This window comes from Triticum aestivum, chromosome 5B (assembly GCF_018294505.1).
Source record: "Triticum aestivum cultivar Chinese Spring chromosome 5B, IWGSC CS RefSeq v2.1, whole genome shotgun sequence".
NCBI lineage: Eukaryota > Viridiplantae > Streptophyta > Magnoliopsida > Poales > Poaceae > Triticum > Triticum aestivum.
Window position 1 is genome coordinate 635,756,311 of NC_057807.1, and position 19,892 is coordinate 635,776,202.

A 19,892-nucleotide genomic window follows, 5' to 3' on the forward strand; every position below is an offset into this window, starting at 1 on the left:
AAAGCCGTCGGCATAGATGAATCTATGCCGACGGCTTTGCCGTAGGCATAGCCCTGCCACGTGGCCTTGCATGATTCGTCCCCGTTTTTGACGGCGCCGTCCCTTGCCGTCAGACGAAAAAGACTGCCGACGGCTATACTATGCCGACGGCTGACGCCAGGCCGTCGACATAGGCCCCTATGCCGACGGCTTTACTATGCCGACGGTCTGACAAGACTACGATGACGGTATCTACGCCAACGGGTCTATGCCGACGGCAGCCGTAGGCATAGACCTATGCCGATGGCTTGGGGGCCTATGCCGACGGCCCTTGGCCGTAGGCATAGACCGCGAGTCCGGTAGTGTCTCTACTCTCACCATTTATATTAGAGTATTAGACCAAAATGCTCTTGTAGCAATGATTATGCACGACGGGTTCAATGGTGTATTTTCCGAACATTTCCTCGGATGGTTTGTTTGCATTACACCTGTACGCAAAGATGTTACCTTGAAGCCCGCGTCACCTCTGTTCTTCGTCCGGATAGATAATTTGGAGGCTGATTTGGGCCTCCAGAGAGTGGAATTCATTGCCATCATCATCATCACCATCATCATGATCTCTCTCCCTCTCTCTCTCTCTCTCTCATGTGATGTCGTGCTGTGAAGCTGCGGTCACCAGATCAATGCAGGGGATCGCCGGTTGTGAGGGCGAGGGAGGCGAGGCTACACAACAACGAGGGGAGGGGCGCATGGCGATGGGTGTCGAGATCGGTGCATGATGGTGAACCAGGAAGAGAGTTGGGAGAGAAAGGTAGGAGGAAGAGAATTGGATTGGATGACGTTGAACAACCGGATCGGACGGCTCTGACGGCGATTGCTCGAGATCTACGGTTTGACCGGTACCTAGCAGTGCCCCTAGTCTCAATGCAGCTGACTCGATGGAATCAAACATGAAGAGCTGATAAAACGATAAGATAAATGCAAATAATCGACATGTGTTTTTCTCACGAAAAATTATAAGAACGTAGAAAATCAGTTTATTTATTTAACTTTTATACAAATTTACTGTTCAAGCGAGAGACTAGCTCATATGTAAGAGAGAATATTACATGGAAACCAAATTTTAGTGAAAATCGATGAAAACCACATAAAACGATGTTCTGAAGTTAAAAAAATGACAAAAAATTACGGAATGTTAATAGTATGATATGCTATTAGCATGTAAAATTCCTGATTATGTTTTTCAAGTTCATTGTAAATGGTAATGTGTTTGAACTTGAATTTTTGCATGGCAATAGAACATCATCCTCTTAACATCTCTCTTTTTATTTTATTTTTGAACTTTCAAATATTGTTTCCACGAAGTTTTCTTTGAACGTGGTTTTAATATGATACTCTCTCCATATTTAAAGTTTCGTATCTCGGTCATCCAATGCACGTCTTGTTTTTTTTTTTTCATTTTTCTTAGGCAGCTCAAGCTGGCTGAACCGGACCATGTAGCCACTGAGCACGCACACACAGGACCAAGCTCTCCAATTTTCCCCACCCGAAACCCTCGCCGCCGCCGCCGCACCATGCCGCCGCCGGTGCTGATGGACGACCTCGTTGAGGAGGTTCTCCTCCGCCTTCCGCCCGACGAGCCCGCCTGCCTCGTGCGCGCCTCCGCCGTCTGCAAGCCATGGCGCCGCATCCTCGCCGGCCAGCGCTTTCGCCGCCGCTACCGGGAGTTCCATCGGACACCTCCCGTCCTGGGACTCTTCGAAAGGAATGGGCGTTTCGTCCCCACCTCCGACCTCTTCCCTGCCAAGCACGACCACTCCGACTGGTTTGTCACAGACTGCCGCCACGGCCGCGCCCTCGCCATCATCATCAAATCCCTCGCCGTCTTCGACCCTATAACGGGCCAGCGGCGCCGCGTGCCCTGGCCCCGTCCCGTTGACCAGTTGACCCACTTCAGTGCGGCGGTGCTCTGTGCCGCACAAGGCTGCGACCACCGCAGTTGTCAAGGAGGGCATTTCTTTGTGGCCTTTGTGACCACTAGGAAAGAAGTCTCATTGGGCTGGCTGTACTCATCGGAGACTCGCGTGTGGAGCAACCTCACCCCTGTTCATCACCCCAACGTCAAGTCTACCTCTGCCATTGCTGTGCATAGCGTCCTTTTGGGCGATGCAATCTACTTCAATGCGGATAGCATCATCGAGTGCCAACTTGGTACACGCTGTTTGTCGATGTTCGAGAAGCCAATCGATGACAGTGGGAGTCTCATGATGGCCGAAGACGGTAGGCTGGGATTCGCTGCGGTGGTGGAAAAACATAGGGTAATCGATCTTAAGCTGCTGCTCCCTGAAGGGGCCCTCTCGATCCCAACATTTCAAGATGGGGTTAGCGGCATCGCTGAGGGCACCCAAGTCATTTTTGTGAGCACATGTGTTGGTTCCTACATGGTCGATCTCAAGTCTCTACAAGTCAGGATGGTGTCTCGTCCTTGCAAAAGAATCTTTCCCTACATGAGCTTCTACATCCCAGGTACTATTACTTATGTGTATATGTATATGATATAACCATGCACATTCCTTTGTTACAGTCTGCCAGACGCACTTAGCATTGTTAGCAAAATGAAACACATATATGTTTCTTAGCAAGTAGTCTTACACAAGTTGATATATTATATGTGCTCAAGAAAGAGATATGTTCCTCTAGAGTACAAGTTCGTATTCTCTTAAACGTCTGGATTTACCTTGTGTGTGTATTAATGTGCCTTGTCGGTCCTTGTAATTGGCAAGTAAGCAAGATGTACATTCAGATGAACCTGATTCATCTATCGGTTGCTTTTTATATATTCTAAATTTCTTGCATTCCTGCAGCAATGGAAGCAGCTTGTACGGGACAGGGGCAATGAGCTGGTGTTTCAAGTGTTTATCAAGCTCATGGTACTGGACGAAGGGCTTTTGAATCAAGGAGGAGGTGGTTGTAGTGATGTTAGTTGTGGCACTAAGTGTGGCTCTGCATCTGTGAGATTACTTTTGGTGTTAGTATTGGGTCATGCAACTTCGGTTATGATGTTCTTGGTTGCTTCCCTGCTTGCAATTTGTAAAGACCTTTTCAGTCATTTTGTGATCTTGTGAAATATGGTGATATCAGCACGAAGCAAAGATGGTTTGCTATGAAAAAAGAACTGAATATCATCTAGAAATCGAAATGTGGGCACTTAGGTACTTTCTAATAACCAGGGTCTAACTTGATCTGGAAAAGATACCAGGTTTTCAAGGATTTCTTTCCATTCTTGACATGTCTTTTCTCTATTTTTCTTCGGGGGAGGCTGACTCAGCTTCATCTGGGTTCTAAACAGTTACACTGTCAGGCCCTAGCACGCAGCAAATCCCCTGCTCCGATCCATTCATTAGCATTTTGCTAAGCAGATGAATGTCGTGTGGGGTCGATTACACGCAAGCAGATCATGTGTTGCGGGGATTGGTAGTAGTCATCGGAACATACTGGACTGGCAGAACCTGATGTGGTATGAATACTCCACCGCTGACGACAAACTGTTCACGTAGCATGGAGACATAGATAAGAGAAATGTCCCATCAGACACGAAATCGTCTCAATTAAACTAGAACATTGATGTTTCAATTCACTAAATAATTGTATTTATCGCCCTACAAAAGATGCTTCCACCACTACAAAGATGCATGTTGCACATCCTTGAAATAAATCATTAGTGAATGTGAAAATTGTAGTTCAAAATAAGTCACACAATTTTCTTCTTTTTAACAAAGTAAAAATGCAGATGCCCACATACACATACACGCACATGTGATTTATTTTCTAAAAATGCGTTGTTGTATTGGTTTTTATTCAACTGCAATGATGCTCTCAAGGCGAAAAGTCATCCTTTAATATAGGGCATGGCTTTGGCACTACAACATACGGAAGTCTCAGTTATTGTCCAATCGGACTCAGGCGTTGGCAACACTCTACAGGGAGGGCTCATTGTATTCTGCATATGGCCATATCGTTCTGAGATCCAGTTCTTGGTGAAAAAGAGAGTTTATTTCTGTGAAGTTTAGACCTGGATAAAATAGGGTAGCAGATCAATTGGTCTTGTACGGTCATACTAAAGGTGGCAGTGCGCTATGGCTAAAAAGGACCACAATTGGTCTTGGCTCTCAACTGAAATCAGATAAATAAAAAAAGAAATCCTATTATCACGAAATAAATTTCTTTCATCCTGTTTTTTTCTTCATATTTTACTATCCGATATATCGTACCGAAGAGCCAAGGCACGACAGGTTATGGCTGTAGTTAGATGGTCATAAGGATTAAGGGCAGTGGTATCCTTTTCTCAACAGATTTCAAGTCCCTGATGTTGGGAGAAAACGTTCTCATCGAGTGCGAAAGTGTTTGTAGTGACTTTTTCAATCTCAAGGTGATGTGTCATGTCCGTGTCTGTACTGTGTTGAAGAAAAAGGCACACGTCTCTTTTTTTTTTAAATGAAGGCAGCTCAAACCTCAAATCGCAAAAAGAAAGAAAAGAAAACTGGCTAAACCGAACCGTGTAGTAGCCATCCAGCGAGCACGCCTGCTCCGTGGAGTCTCCACTCTTCCCCACCCAAACCCTCGCCTCCGCCGCCGGCGCCGATGGGCGAGCTCGCAGAGGATCTCTTCCTCCGCCTTTCGCCGGAGCTCGTCGAGGAGGTATTTTTCCGCCTTCCGCCGGACGAGCCCGCCTGCCTCGTACACGCCTCCGCCGTCTGCAAGCCCTGGCGCCGCATCCTCGCCGATCTGGGCTTTCGCCGCCGCTATTACAAGTTCCACGGAACACCTCCCGTCCTGGGGCTCTTCCAACAGGGCGACTGGCTCTTCCGGGAGGGAGCCCGCTTCGTTCGCACCTCCGCCCTCTTCCCTGCCCAGCGCGACCGGCCCTGCTGGTTTGCCATGGACTGCCGCCACGGGCGCGCCCTCTTGGCCAGCTTGGGCACCACCTGTCACCTCATGGTCTTGGACTCTGTGACGGGACACCAGCGCCTCGTGGTCTCGCCCTGTAACCGCCCGGTCAGCTTCAGTGCGGCGGTGCTCTGCGCCGCACAAGGCTGCGACCACCATGGTTGCCAAGGAGGGCATTTCCGTCTGGCCGTCGTCACCACCTATCAGCAGCATAGGGTCACATCGGGCTGGCTGTACTCGTCGGAGACTCGCCTGTGGAGCGAGCTCACCTCTGTTCATCACCCCAATGTCAGGTGTCCCTATAACTTGGGTGCGCCTAGCGTCCTTGTGGGCGATGCACTCTACTTCAACGTTGGTGGCATCGTGGAGTGTCAACTTGGTGCACTCAGGTTGTCAATGTTGGAGAAGCCGGTCGACGGCAATGGGCGCTTGTCAATGTCTCATAACCCGATTGATGGCATTGGGACTCTCATGGTGAAGGAAGACGGGCGACTGGGGTTTGCTGCCGTGGTGGATGTCACGAATCTAACCCTATGGTTGTGCGAGACCGGACCTGTGGGAGCTATTGGATGGGCAAAACTCAGGGTAATTGATCTTAAGACGCTGCTCCCAACATGTGAATTCAGCACTAGCATTAGGAGGTCGGTCGGTACATGCATTGGCGATCACCGGCGTCGCGGAGGGCACACAAATCATTTTTGTGAGAGCACATGTTGGTTCCTATATGGTTGATCTCAAGTCAGGGCGAGTCCGGCCGGTGGATGCTTATGGCAGAAAATTCTTTCCCTACGCAAGCTTCTGCATCCCAGGTACTAGTTACTCGTGTGCATGTGTATTTATAACCTTGTACAGTACAATTCTTTGTGACAATCTTTCAGTGGCACTTAGCAACATGAATGAAAATTAATATGTTCCTTAGCAAGTAACTTTAGGCATGAGGACATATGTGCTCAAGAAAGCAAGATATTCTTCCGGAGTACAGGCTGATATTCTCTTCAACGTCTGGATTTACCTATTGAGGAAAGGAAAACATACATAGTAGAGTTGAGCCTGATTCATTAAATGAATCAATTGAGCTTATGTTATGATTTTCTTGCATTTCTGCAGCAATGGAAGCAGGCTGTACTGGCCAGGGGCAGTGAGCTGGTCTTTCAAGTGTTTATCCAGCTCTAGGTGATGGAGCACGCGCTTCTGAATCAAGAGACGGTGGTTGTAGTGATGTTAGATATGGCACAAGCGCAGCTCTGGACCTGCAGCAGGAAGTTGCTATTCTGTAGACTGTAGTAACTTTGTCTAGGCTGGGTTAAAGGACCAATACTGCTGGTCGTAGTATGTGGTGTATGGAACTTTGTTTAGGAAGTTGTGCAGGAACCTTGTATGCATGCTCATGGATGGATCGCTGTTCACTATGCATGGGGCATATGCCGCTACCCCCTCAGCCACCCAAGTCTAAATATCAAATCTGGCAGGTTCCAACCAAAGTCAAGATTTTCAGCTGGCTTCTGCATTTGGAGTTGGACTTGGACAGATTATACATAAGCAGAATCTTCATCACAAAACTTTACTGGAAAATGCCGCATACCCCCTTCGACGACGTTGGACCGTTGCGACGCCGCCTGGTCCTCTACCGACCTTGCTCACCACCTTGGTCATTCTGACTGTTCTATGGAATTTTTTTGGATGCTCGCTTAGAACGCTTTGGTATTCAGATAAACTGAACTGCACGCCCTGCTGTTTTATTAAAGTAAATGTCATCTATGATCCCACCCTCTGGACTCATGTACTGAGTTCTGACAAGCTCAAAGTGTGCAAAAACATTTCCTGGGATAATTCTTTTCATTAGAATGTAGGTAAAAATGTTAGCTCAAGTCAAGAAGAATTTTCACTATGAAGAATAAAAATCCATGGATTGAAAAAGTTGTTCACTATTGCAGATATCGTGGGAAATGGTGACTCATATGCCACAGGGATCAGTCTAGCGTGCCTGCTTTTGCAATGTGCATATGAGTGACCGTAAAACTTGGAGTTGAAGAATACTGCATCACCTTTTTCTTGGTTTTGCTGCGAGCCACGGGCTCCTTCCACTCCGCTCTGCTCAGCCCTTCCATCATAGTCATGCCAGAGCCGTCGATGCCACCGTGGTCGTCGTTGGATAGGACGATGACCTCTGTCCTCCCCGCCGTGCACTCCTTGTTACCGGCGTTCCGCCTCGTGGCTGCATCGTCGGCGGGGTGGACGTGGGTGATGCTGGGGGCGCGCCAACGTGGATTGGGCGGCGCTGGCGGTGGATTGCGTGGTGGGTGGGTGGTAGGTATACCTGGCCATACCTCGGGCTTCGGGCCGGGCCTAGCCAAGCCCGACGCAAAAAACCTAGGCCCGGGCCCGGTCCGACCATCGGGCCTGGTTTTTGGGCCCAAGCCCGCCAGGCCCCTTCAGGAAAATGCGAAAACGACGGGCCCGGGCCCGACCCAGCTTTCGGGCTCAAACTCTAGGCCCGGGCTCTGCGGACGTCCAGACTAGAGACAAAGTGTGTGCCTGGCGGGGGAGGGGGTCTCTGCGGACGTCTGGACCGCTGCCACTCCCGCTCCTAACTATCATGGGCCATCAAAAACCCTCCTTCCGCCCCCACGTGCATTCCTGAGCCAGCCAGGCGCCGGTTGCCCGCATCCGTGTCGTTGTAGAGCGGCCTATCTGCATTGACATCGGCCCAGAGCGGATGCGATTTCTCACTAGCGCCGGCATGAAAGCGGCGCCGGCCAAGAGCGCATCCCACGCCGCATCGCCGGTGTTCGTGTCTGTTCAATGCCGAGAGACGTATGTTGTACGAGACAGACGGATATCTACCACACCCGTTCGTCCTCATGCCGTCATTAAGCGGGCTCGTCGGCCAAGGAACCAACTCCGACGTCACGCATTGATGCAGACGGATGCTTGGCCTCACCGGAATCCGCTATTTAAAGGCGGCCACACCCGGCTAAACTCCACACCACAACCCATCTGCTCCACATCCTCCTCCCTTGCACCACATTCACCACAATTGCGAGCGGGAACACTCTGGGGGAGAGCCCGTCGACGGAGATGAAGCACGAGATCGCCGCCCTTGTGGGTACCTTGCAGAGACGCTGTGCTAAGCGGATCGAGGCCAGCTTGTCGGCTAGCTCGCTCGAGGTCTTCGACGATGACCCCACAATGAAGACGAGGTTCGACGACGACACCGGGCCTGAGTCGGCACTTGTGCTTGCCGTCATGACCATGGAGCAGGCCAACCGCGCTATGCCGCCGCCATGGCGGATGAGGAACACCCCACACCGGCTCTTATGTTGGCGTTCCAGCAGGCGCACGAGAAGCAGAGGTACCACCATCTTCCCCTCGGGCAGCACGAACTGGCGGAGGGCCAAATCTACGGTGAGCGTGCAAGTGAGGAGGTCGTGGCCGCCATGGCCGCGGCAAACCCGAACTTCGTTGCGGAGCAACGGGCGCTCTACGCGGCCGCGCGTTCTTAACGTGCCACTCTTAACGCAGTGCCGGCACAGCCAAATGCGGCCGCGGCCGCACGAGCGCTGGCAGCGAAAGCGGACGAGGACATGAACGCCGCCAGCTACGCCTCCTACGCACCCCCGTCCAACTTTCTGGGGCGCGTGTGGCAGGTGGACAGTGCCAGACCGTCCACGTCCATCATCGACCTCAAGTCCACTGGTAACGGCGACGGATTGGTCGCGGACTCCTTCGAGGATGAGTAACGCATGGGAGGCAACAAGGCATTGTGTTCCATGTGGGCCGATCGATATCCCATATTCTACTCTTCCTCGCCGGAATGTGCACCTCCACTTCACAAGTCATGAAGCCCTCCGCCGTCATGGAGACGAAAGAAGGAGGACATGATCGCTGATGCCGAATACGAAGGAAATGGACGACAGGCTATAGGATAGGTTTAGGGTTGGGCCGTTTCTTTTCTTCTAAATGTTCGAGATATAATGAAAATGTTTGAAATGTACTCCCTCCATCCCAAAATAGATGACTTAACTTTGTACTCCCTCCGTCCCATAATGTAAGACGTTTTTTAACACTCGGAGGGATTAATGAATTTCGTCTGGTTTATGTGACATTCGTCGTGTTTGCACGAATTTTGTTCGGTTGATGTGAAAATCTATTGAGTTTGCACGAATTTCGCCTGGTTAGTTAAAATCCAGCTTGAAATGTATGGTTGGACCAAATTTGCGGGTTAGCGTGAAATGCACTTAGTGAATGTGAAAACTGTAAAAAGAAAAAAGAAAAAAAATGAAGGGTGAAAACTGTAGCTCCGGAGAGGCCGCGGTCCACTCGTTTCCCGACCCAAACCCTCGCCTCCGCCGCACCATGCCGCCGGCGGCGGCGCTGATGAGCGACCTCGTAGAGGATCTGTTCCTCCGCCTTTCGCCGGAGCTCGTCGAGGAGGTGTTTTTCCGCCTCCCGCCGGACGAGCCCGCCTGTCTCGTCCGTGCCTCCGCCGTCTGCAAGCCCTGGCGCCGCATCCTCGCCGATTCGGGCTTTCGCCGCCGCTACCGCAAGTTCCACGGAACGCCTCCCGTCCTGGGGCTCTTCCAACGGGGCGACTGGCTCTTCCAAAAGGGATCCCGCTTCGTTCCCACCTCCGCCCTCTTCCCTGCCCAGCCTGACCATCCCGATTGCTTTGCCATGGACTGCCGCGCCCTCTTCGCCCGCATCTGGGACACCTCCGTCCTCATGGTCTTGGACCCTGTGACGGGCCACCAGCGCCTCGTGACCTCCCCCTATACTCACCCGGTCAGCTTCAGTGCGGCGCCGGTCAGCTTCAGTGCGGCGGTGTTCTGCGCCGGCGCCGCACAAGGCTGCGACCACCATGGTTGCCAAGCAGGGCACTTCCGTCTGGCCGTCGTGACCACCAATGATGTCCAAGAGGTCACATCGGGCTGGCTCTACTCGTCGGAGACTCGCGTGTGGAGCCAGCTCACCTCTCTTCATCACCCCAATGTCAGATTTACCAATTCAGCTGCGCCTAGCGTCCTTGTGGGTGATGCACTCTACTTCAACTTGGGCGGCATCATCGAGTGCCAACTTGGTACAGTCTGCTTGTCAATGTTGGAGAAGCCAATCGATGGCAATGGGACTCTCATGGCGACGCAAGACGGTCTGCTGGGATTCGCTGCCGTGGTGGATGCCGCAAATCTAACCCTTTGGTCGAGGGAGGCCGGACCCAAGGGAGCCATGGGATGGGCAAAACTCAGGATAATTGATCTTGAGGCGCTGCTCCCTGTTGGTGCCATGTCCCTAACATTGGAATTCAGGAGGCGGGTACATGCATTGGTGACCAGTGGCATCGCGGAGGGCACCCAAATCATTTTTGTGATAACTCGTGATGGTTCTTATATGGTTGATCTCGAGTCAGGTCGAGTCAGGCCCGTGTCTTGTCTTTGCAGAAAAATCTTTCCCTACATGAGCTTCTACATCCCAGGTACTATCAACTATGTGCATAGTATATAGTCATGTACAGCTCCTTGTTACAATCTTTCAGTGGCACTTGGCAACGTGAAATGAAAATATGTTTCTTAGCAAGTAACTTTACACATGAGGACATATGTGCTCAAGAAAGAGGGATGTTCCTCTGGACTGGAGTACATGTCCATATTCATTCTCTTAAATGTCTGGATGACTTGTCGGTCCTTGTGATCGGCGGGTAAGGAAAATGTACATTCAGTTGAGCCTGGTTCATCAATCATTTAATTTGATGTTGTAATTCTCTTGCATTTATGCAGCAATGGAAGCAGCTTGTGCTGGCCAGGAGCAGTGAGCTGGTGTTTCCAGTGTTTGTCAAGCTCAAGTTAATAGAGCAAGCTCTTGTGGATCAATGGGGAGGTGGTAGTGGTAGTAGTGATGTTAGATATGGCACAAGTGCAGCTCTGGACCTGTAACTTTGTTAGGCTGGGTTAAGGACCAATACTGCTGTTGTTAGTACTATGTGGTGTATGGAAATTTGTTTAGGAATTTGTGCAGGAACTTCGTTGAACAAGTTGCTGCTCCTTTGCTTGCAATAACTTTCAGTCGTTAATAATTTTCAGGAAATGTACTTTCTGAATGCACAAAATGATTGACTGGTACTTCACAAGCTGTTCTTCCGGTAATATTTTTTAGCTCGCCTACCCGCTGACGACTCTGTAAGACTTTAATGTCTTCCGTTAATCGACAGTTGACCCTCGCATACATACTGATGGATGGGGCATATGCTGCTATCGTCACTACCCTCAGTCACCCCCAAGTCTTGATATCAAACTAGGTTCCAACCAAAGCCAAGATTTTTGACTGGCTTCTGCATTTGGAGTTGGACATATTAAACCCTAATCAGAATGGCAACACCTGTTTTTCACCTGTGTTGCTTTTCGATGCAATATGGTGTGTCGTCTGATATGGCCACCTTTCACCCCCTTCGACGGCGTCTGGACTGTTGCCACACCACCTGGTCCACCGACCTCGCTCACCACCTTCGTCATTCTGACTCTCCCCTGGAAAATTTTGGATGCTCGCTTAAAACGCTTTGTTCTTCAGATAAACTGAACTGCATGCCCCTGCTGTGCTCTCATACAAGCTGAAAGTGTGCAAAAGCATTTCCTGTGGTGGTTTTCTCTTTCGTTACAATGTACGCAAAAATGTTACCTCGAATCAAGAAGTATTTTCACTACCAAGAATAAAAATCCATGGAGCAAAAATGTTGTTCACTATTGCAGAGATAGTGGGAATGGTGACTATTGCAGTCCTTTGGATGATTTGGCTCGCCAGAAATCGGAAAGTTTTCGACGACATCTCAATCCCCCCTTTGACAGTTGCAAGGCAATGTTCAGAGATGGTGAGGCTCTGGTCTCAAAGCCAAACGCTCAGAGTTGGGGACTCCATCCAAAGCTGGATCGAAGGCTGAAATGCATCTTCTTTGTCTTTAACTTGTGTAGGCTCCATCTCTGTTTTTTCTCCTGTTCTCCCCTCTTCCTGAGTGTGTAAGACTGTTTGTTTGCTTACCTGGTTTGCTGTTTTTATGAAATGAAAAGAAAATAGGTAGGGGCCTCCCCTCCCGACTTCACTTGAAAAAAAAAGTGTTCATGTAATACGGAGATAAATGTTTTATTGGTGAGGGAAAATGTACCATCAAACAGAAATTAGTTTCAGTTAAATGTAAAAAAATGCTTTTATCTCACGAGGCAATATATATAGGTCCGAAACAAGGGCAAAAAAAGAAATACCAGGCCTTTGACCGAGCCGGCCTTTAAAAAAAACTAGCTTAAGCGGCTTGCTCGATAATGAAAACATAATGCCAAATTGGCTGGCCGGTAAGATAAACATCGCCTAGACAATGGCGACGTTGGCCCACACGTCTTCCATAGCACCAACACACCACAGAGCTTTATCTAAGGACTACGGATTCCTCTTATGCTCACACAAGTCACAAAATAAAACGATCTTGTCTTGTGATTACTCTGGCCAATTGTCATGGCTGTGTTTCACAGCCACTGCCTTCTAGGAATCTCGTACGTCCATCATAAAAACAAGCTAATTCTTGGAGTATTTCAGAGCCACTGCCTTTTAGGGATCTCGTACATCCACCACGCGAACAATCTAATTGTTGTGTCGCCATTGCATGTACAAAAAACTGATTTGGCGTGGTGATAGATGACGTGTTGTCGTAGGGTAGAGCATCCTCGTCTCCTATCACAGCTCTATCATACCCGTGAGAAGAACCTGAAATCCTAAATAATAGTCCAAACCTGGGCAGTCATGGATGTTCTCGAGAATTGAGAAGAGCTCGTATGCAACCAACAATCATGTTGTTGTTAGGTGATGTAGAAACACATGATAACATTATCCCAAATCCTGATGCGTCCGAGTCCTATAATGTTTGTCTTTCCAATAACATTACAACATTGTTTCCAATTACATGCAAGACTTATGCATATATGCTTGTGGTGTACGCCCCTATGAATCTAGTAACAATTAGGTTGTACTTCATGCTTGGCTGGCCTCAAGGATGCATGACAGCTTCTTCGTGAATCGTGATCATGTTTGGTTTCTCTTCCCGTGCTTAAATAGGAGCATTGTGAGATATGGGGCAACAACCATGGGATGCATGCTTTCATGCACTTCAATTCCGTCATAAGGAGCACATGGGCATATGCATGTACTATTGCGAGCCTCTTACGAGTGAAGTGCTAAGTGTGTAGATGCTTTGATCTTATCGACAAATGCAGTTCCTCTATAGCACCATGTTAAGAGAGAGAATTGCATTCATTGTCTCAAGTTGCATCATCAACAACAGGTAGAAACGGGCATGCACTAAAAAATGACTAAATCAATATTTGGCAAAAGCTCCATATAGTCCCCTCTGTTTGAGCATGAAAGTGGCAGTGACCGTAATTGGTAGGGATGTGTTGTTCCATCATTGGCCTCCCTAAGGACCGTTGCCTTGTAGTGCACCGATTGTGTGCTCATGTGTGATCACCACTTCTTCGTCGCAACCCACCTTCTGCGCATGAGGACATAAGGTATTTTCAGACAAAGCTAGGGTATGACCAAACTTGTAGAGGAATTTCATTTCCCTTGTGTGCTATGTGCTCGATCTAGGTCAACAATGACATGGTGAGTTTGTTGTGATGTGTACATATTGGACCAGCTGAACACAAAGCGGAGTTAAATGTGTGGATTTAATCATTAGAGTGGGCTAAGGTAAACCTCCATGCTAAGTAAAAGGTCCTGGAAGATAACTCATGATTTTTGAATGTCATCGTAGAGTATCATCTTGCTCTCATGCGTCCAAGAGTAATCAATGTTGTAGTCGTTCAAATACAATGTGATTTCATGGAACTTGTGTTCACTTTAGCCCAAGTATAATGCACATGAAAATAGAACTTCCCACTCACATGGTGGTCTAGTTTGATCAAACTAGATGACACCCTGCGCGTTGTTGAGTGTATCTTGTTAAAATAATGCATAAATAGAGGCTACAAAAACAACTAAAATAATGCAAAAGTAATTACATGAGTGCTCTTAGTTCAAAAAAAATTTAAACATGTGAAGCATGTCACAAAATATTGTGCAATAAAGTAAGGGAATGCTTTTTTAACAAACAAAAAAAACGAGTAGAAACTACCAACTAGAGGGATGAGTGGATGCTAAAAATAGCGCAGCCTCGAGGGAGGTGAAAGTTGAGGGTCATGGCATGTGTGACATTATGTGTCCATGGCACCAACTCCCATCCTCACATGAGAACATTGTTCCCACGCTGGGTGTCGGTGTCAAAACCGGCGGATCTCGGGTAGGGGGTCCTGATTGTTGGGGAACGTTGCAGAAAATTAAAGTTTTTCTATGGTTTCACCAAGATCCATCTATGAGTTCATCTAAGCAACGAGTCAAGGGAGTGAGTTTGCATCTACATACCACTTGTAGATCGTGTGCGGAAGCGTTCAAGGGGATGGTGATGATGGAGTCGTACTCGACGTGATTCGGATCACCGATGACCAAGTGCTGAACGGACAGCACCTCCGCGTTCAACACACATACGGTACGGGCGACGTCTCCTCCGTCTTGATCCAGCAAGGAGGAAGGAGAGGTTGAGGAAGACAGCTCCAACGGCAGCAAGACGGTGTGGTGTTGTTGGTGCAGCAGTACTCCGACAGGGCTTCGCCAAGCACGTACGGAGGAGGAGAGGTGTTGGGGAGGGGAGGGGCTGCGCCTTGGCTTTTGGTATGGCTGCCCTCCCCTCACCCCTCTATTTATAGGGGAAGGGGCAAGGGGGTCGGCCCTCTAGGGGAAACCCTAGAGGGGGGCGGCAGCCAAAGGGAGAGGGGAAAGAGGGAAGGCTTGCCCCCCAAGCTAGGGGGGCGCCCCCTTTAGGGTTTCCCCCTCCCATGCCTTAGCCGCATGGGCCTAGGTGGGGAGGCGCGCCCAGCCCACCAGGGGCTGGCTCCCTCTCCCACACAGCCCATGTGCCCCCCCGGGAGGGGTGGCCCCTCCCGGTGGACCCCCGGAACCCTTCCGGTGGCCTCGGTACAATACCGGTAATATGCCCCCGAAACTTTCCGAAGTCCGTTTAACAACTTTCCATATATAAATCTTTACCTCCGGACCATTCCGGAACTCCTCGTGACGTCCGGGATCTCATCCGGGACTCCGAACAACATTCGGTAATCACATACAAGTCTTCCTAATAACCCTAGCGTCACCGAACCTTAAGTATGTAGACCCTACAGGTTCGGGAGACATGCAGACATGACCGAGATGCTCTCAGGTCAATAACCAACAGCGGGATCTGAATACCCATGTTGGCTCCCACATGCTCCTCGATGTTGTCATCGGATGAACCACGATGTCAAGGGTTCAAGCAACCCCGTATGCTATTCCCTTTGTCAGACGATATGTTACTTGCCCGAGACTAGATCGTCGGTATCCCAATACCTCGTTCAGTCTCGTTACCGGCAAGTCACTTTACTCGTACCGTAATGCATGATCCCGTGACCAGACACTTGGCCACCTTGAGCTCATTATGATGATGCACTACCGAGTGGGCCCAGTGATACCTCTCCGTAACACGGAGTGACAAATCCCAGTCTCGATCCGTGTCAACCCAACAGACACTTTCGGAGATACCTGTAATGCACCTTTATAGTCACCCAGTTACGTTGTGACGTTTGGTACACCCAAAGCACTCCTACGGTATCCGGGAGTTACACGATCTCATGGTCTAAGGAAGAGATACTTGACATTGGAAAAGCTCTAGCAAGCGAACTAACCGACCTTTGTGCTATGCTTAGGATTGGGTCTTGTCCATCACATCATTCTCGTAATGATATGATCCCGTTATCAACGACATCCTATGTCCATAGCCAGGAAACCATGACTATCTGTTGATCACAACGTGCTAGTCAACTAGAGGCTCACTAGGGACATATTGTGGTCTATGTATTCACACGTGTATTACGATTTCCGGATAATACAGTTATAGCACGAATAAAAGACTATTATCATGAACAAAGAAATATAATAATAACACTTTTATTATTGCCTCTAGGGCATATTTCCAACAGTCTCCCACTTGCACTAGAGTCAATAATCTAGTTACATTGTGATGAATCGAACACCCATAGAGTTCTGGTGTTGATCATGTTTCGCTCGCGAGAGAGGTTTAGTCAATGGATCTGCGACATTCAGATCTATATGTACTTTGCAAATTTCTATGTCTCCATCTTGAACATTCTCACGGATGGAGTTGAAACGACGCTTGATGTGCCTGGTCTTCTTGTGAAATCTGGGCTCCTTCGCAAGGGCAATAGCTCCAGTATTGTCACAGAAAAGTTTGATCGGCCCCGACGCATTGGATATGACTCCTAGGTCGGTGATCAACTCCTTCACCCAAATAGCTTCATGCGCTGCCTCCGAGGCTGCCATGTACTCCGCTTCACATGTAGATCCCGCCACGACGCTCTGCTTGCAGCTGCACCAGCTTACTGCTCCACCATTCAACATATACACGTATCCGGTTTGTGACTTAGAGTCATCCAGATCTGTGTCAAAGCTAGCGTCGACGTAACCCTTTACGACGAGCTCTTCGTCACCTCCATAAACGAGAAACATGTCCTTTGTCCTTTTCAGGTACTTCATGATATTCTTGACCGCTGTCCAGTGTTCCTTGCCAGGATTACTTTGGTACCTCCCTACCAAACTTACGGCAAGGTTTACATCAGGTCTGGTACACAGCATGGCATACATAATAGATCCTATGGCTGAAGCATAGGGGATGACACTCATCTCTTCTATATCTTTTGCCGTGGTCGGGCATTGAGCCGAGCTCAATCTCACACCTTGCAATACAGGCAAGAACCCCTTCTTGGACTGATCCATTTTGAACTTCTTCAAAATTTTATCAAGGTATGTGCTTTGTGAAAGACCTATGAGGCGTCTCGATCTATTTCTATAGATCTTGATGCCTAATATATAAGCAGCTTCTCCAAGGTCCTTCATTGAAAAACACTTATTCAAGTAGGCCTTAATGCTGTCCAAGAATTCTATATCATTTCCCATCAAAAGTATGTCATCTACATATAATATGAGAAATGCTACAGAGCTCCCACTCACTTTCTTGTAAACGCAGGCTTCTCCATAAGTCTGCATAAACCCAAACGCTTTGATCATCTCATCAAAGCGAATGTTCCAACTCCGAGATGCTTGCACCAGCCCATAAATGGATCGCTGGAGCTTGCATACTTTGTTAGCATTCTTAGGATCGACGAAACCTTCTAGCTGCATCATATACAGCTCTTCCTTAAGATAACCGTTAAGGAATGCCGTTTTGACGTCCATCTGCCATATCTCATAATCATAGTATGCGGCAATTGCTAACATGATTCGGACGGACTTAAGCTTCGCTACGGGAGAGAAAGTCTCATCGTAGTCAATCCCTTGAACTTGCCGATAACCCTTAGCGACAAGTCGAGCTTTATAGATGGTGACATTACCATCCGCGTCCGTCTTCTTCTTAAAGATCCATTTGTTTTCTATCGCTCGCCGATCATCGGGCAAGTCAGTCAAAGTCCATACTTTGTTTTCATACATGGATTCTATCTCGGATTTCATGGCTCCAAGCCATTTGTTGGAATCTGGGCCCGCCATCGCTTCTTCATAGTTCGAAGGTTCACCGTTGTCTAACAACATGATTTCCAGGACAGGGTTGCCGTACCACTCTGGTGCGGAACGTGTCCTTGTGGACCTACGAAGTTCAGTAGCAACTTGATCCGAAGTACCTTGATCATCATTATTTTTCTCTTTAGTTGGTGTAGGCATCACAGGAACATTTTCCTGGGCTGCACTACTTTCCCGTTCAAGAGGTAGGACTTCATCGAGTTCTACTTTCCTCCTACTTACTTCTTTCGAGAGAAACTCTTTTTCCAGAAAGGATCTGTTCTTGGCAACAAAGATCTTGCCCTCGGATCTTTAGTAGAAGGTATACCCAATGGTTTCCTTAGGGTATCCTATGAAGACGCATTTTTCCGACTTGGGTTCGAGCTTTTCAGGTTGAAGTTTCTTGACATAAGCATCGCATCCCCAAACTTTTAGAAACGATAGCTTAGGTTTCTTCCCAAACCATAATTCATACGGTGTCGTCTCAACGGATTTAGACGGTACCCTATTTAAAGTGAATGTAGCTGTCTCTAGAGCGTATCCCCAAAATGATAGTGGTAAATCGGTAAGAGACATCATAGACCGCACCATATCTAATAGAGTGCGATTACGACGTTCGGACACACCGTTACGCTGAGGTGTTCCAGGCGGCGTTAGTTGTGAAACGATTCCACATTTCCTTAAGTGTGTACCAAATTCGTGACTTAAGTATTCTCCTCCACGATCTGATCGTAGGAATTTTATCTTTCAGTCACGTTGATTCTCTACCTCATTCTGAAATTCCTTGAACTTTTCAAAGGTCTCAGACTTGTGTTTCATTAAGTAGACATACCCATATCTACTCAAGTCATCAGTGAGAGTGAGAACATAACGATATCCTCCGCGAGCCTCAACGCTCATTGGACCGCACACATCGGTATGTATGATTTCCAACAAGTTGGTTGCTCGCTCCATTGTTCCGGAGAACGGAGTCTTGGTCATCTTGCCCATGAGGCATGGTTCGCATGTGTCAAACGATTCATAATTGAGAGACTCCAAAAGTCCATCAGCATAGAGTTTCTTCATGCGCTTGACACCAATGTGACCAAGGCGGCAGTGCCACAAGTATGTGGGACTATCGTTATCAACTTTACATCTTTTGGTATTCACACTATGAATATGTGTAACATTACGCTCGAGATTCATTATGAATAAACCATTGACCATAGGGGCATGACCATAAAACATATCTCTCATATAAATAGAACAACCATTATTCTCGGATTTAAATGAGTAGCCATCTCGTATCAAACGAGATCCAGATACAATGTTCATGCTCAAACTTGGCACAAAATAACAATTATTAAGGTTTATAACTAATCCCGTAGGTAAATGTAGAGGTAGCGTGCCGACTGCGATCACATCGACCTTGGAACCGTTCCCGACGCGCATCGTCACCTCGTCCTTCGCCAGTCTCCGCTTATTCCGCAGCTCCTGCTGTGAGTTACAAATATGAGCAACGGCACCGGTATCAAATACCCAGGAGTTACTACGAGTACTGGTAAGGTACACATCAATTACATGTATATCAAATATACCTTTAGTGTTGACGGCCTTCTTATCCGCTAAGTATTTGGGGCAGTTCCGCTTCCAGTGACCCTTCCCCTTGCCATAAAAGCACTCAGTCTCAGGCTTGGGTCCATTCTTTGACTTCTTCCCGGCAACTGGCTTACCGGGCGCGGCAACCTCCTTGCCGTCCTTCTTGAAGTTCTTCTTACCCTTGCCCTTCTTGAACTTAGTGGTCTTATTGACCATCAACACTTGATGTTCTTTCTTGATTTCAACCTCTGCTGACTTCAGCATAGAAAATACTTCAGGAATGGTCTTTACCATCCCCTGCATATTGTAGTTCATCACAAAGCTCTTGTAGCTTGGTGGGAGCGACTGAAGGATTCTGTCAATGACTGCCTCATCAGGGAGGTTAATATTCAGCTGGGTCATACGGTTGTGCAACCCAGACATCTTGAGTATGTGCTCACTGACAGAACTATTTTCCTCCATCTTACAACTATAGAACTTGTCGGAGATGTCATATCTCTCGACCCGGGCGTGAGCTTGGAAAACTAGTTTCAGCTCCTCGAACATCTCATATGCTCCGTGATGCTCAAAACGCTTTTGGAGCCCCGGTTCTAAGCTGTAAAGCATGCCGCACTGAACGAGGGAGTAATCATCAGCACGAGACTGCCAAGCATTCATAATGTCTTGGTTCTCTGGGACGGGAGCGTCACCTAGCGGTCCTTCTAGGACATATCGTTTCC

At 48.3% G+C, this 19,892-nt stretch overlaps 3 protein-coding genes across 3 annotated transcripts; all 3 read left to right on the plus strand.

The window, feature by feature from the left end:
- Positions 1–1,492: 1,492 nt before the first annotated feature.
- Positions 1,493–3,145, plus strand: LOC123117285 (uncharacterized). Its single transcript, XM_044538066.1, has 2 exons — positions 1,493–2,505; positions 2,844–3,145. The coding sequence occupies exons 1-2, from the start codon at positions 1,554–1,556 to the stop codon at positions 2,876–2,878; spliced, it is 987 nt and encodes a 328-aa protein (XP_044394001.1). The 5' UTR covers positions 1,493–1,553; the 3' UTR covers positions 2,879–3,145.
- A 1,383-nt stretch (positions 3,146–4,528) lies between these two features.
- LOC123117286 (uncharacterized) lies at positions 4,529–6,464 on the plus strand. The gene is made up of 2 exons (XM_044538067.1): positions 4,529–5,735; positions 6,034–6,464. Exon 1 carries the CDS (start codon positions 4,621–4,623, stop codon positions 5,656–5,658), a length of 1,038 nt encoding a protein of 345 aa, XP_044394002.1. The 5' UTR covers positions 4,529–4,620; the 3' UTR covers positions 5,659–5,735; positions 6,034–6,464.
- A 2,754-nt stretch (positions 6,465–9,218) lies between these two features.
- LOC123117288 (uncharacterized) lies at positions 9,219–11,029 on the plus strand. Its single transcript, XM_044538068.1, has 2 exons — positions 9,219–10,396; positions 10,698–11,029. The coding sequence occupies exons 1-2, from the start codon at positions 9,283–9,285 to the stop codon at positions 10,730–10,732; spliced, it is 1,149 nt and encodes a 382-aa protein (XP_044394003.1). The 5' UTR covers positions 9,219–9,282; the 3' UTR covers positions 10,733–11,029.
- Positions 11,030–19,892: the final 8,863 nt, after the last annotated feature.

What these genes read in the sequence shown, in the direction of transcription:
- LOC123117285 (XM_044538066.1), top strand. Translation starts at nt 1,554, where the DNA reads ATGCCGCCGCCGGTGCTGATGGACGACCTCGTTGAGGAGGTTCTCCTC. An exon ending in CATGAGCTTCTACATCCCAG is followed by an intron (nt 2,506 to 2,843) that starts GTACTATTACTT and finishes GCATTCCTGCAG; the next exon opens with CAATGGAAGCAGCTTGTACG.
- LOC123117286 (XM_044538067.1), top strand. Translation starts at nt 4,621, where the DNA reads ATGGGCGAGCTCGCAGAGGATCTCTTCCTCCGCCTTTCGCCGGAGCTC.
- LOC123117288 (XM_044538068.1), top strand. Translation starts at nt 9,283, where the DNA reads ATGCCGCCGGCGGCGGCGCTGATGAGCGACCTCGTAGAGGATCTGTTC. An exon ending in CATGAGCTTCTACATCCCAG is followed by an intron (nt 10,397 to 10,697) that starts GTACTATCAACT and finishes GCATTTATGCAG; the next exon opens with CAATGGAAGCAGCTTGTGCT.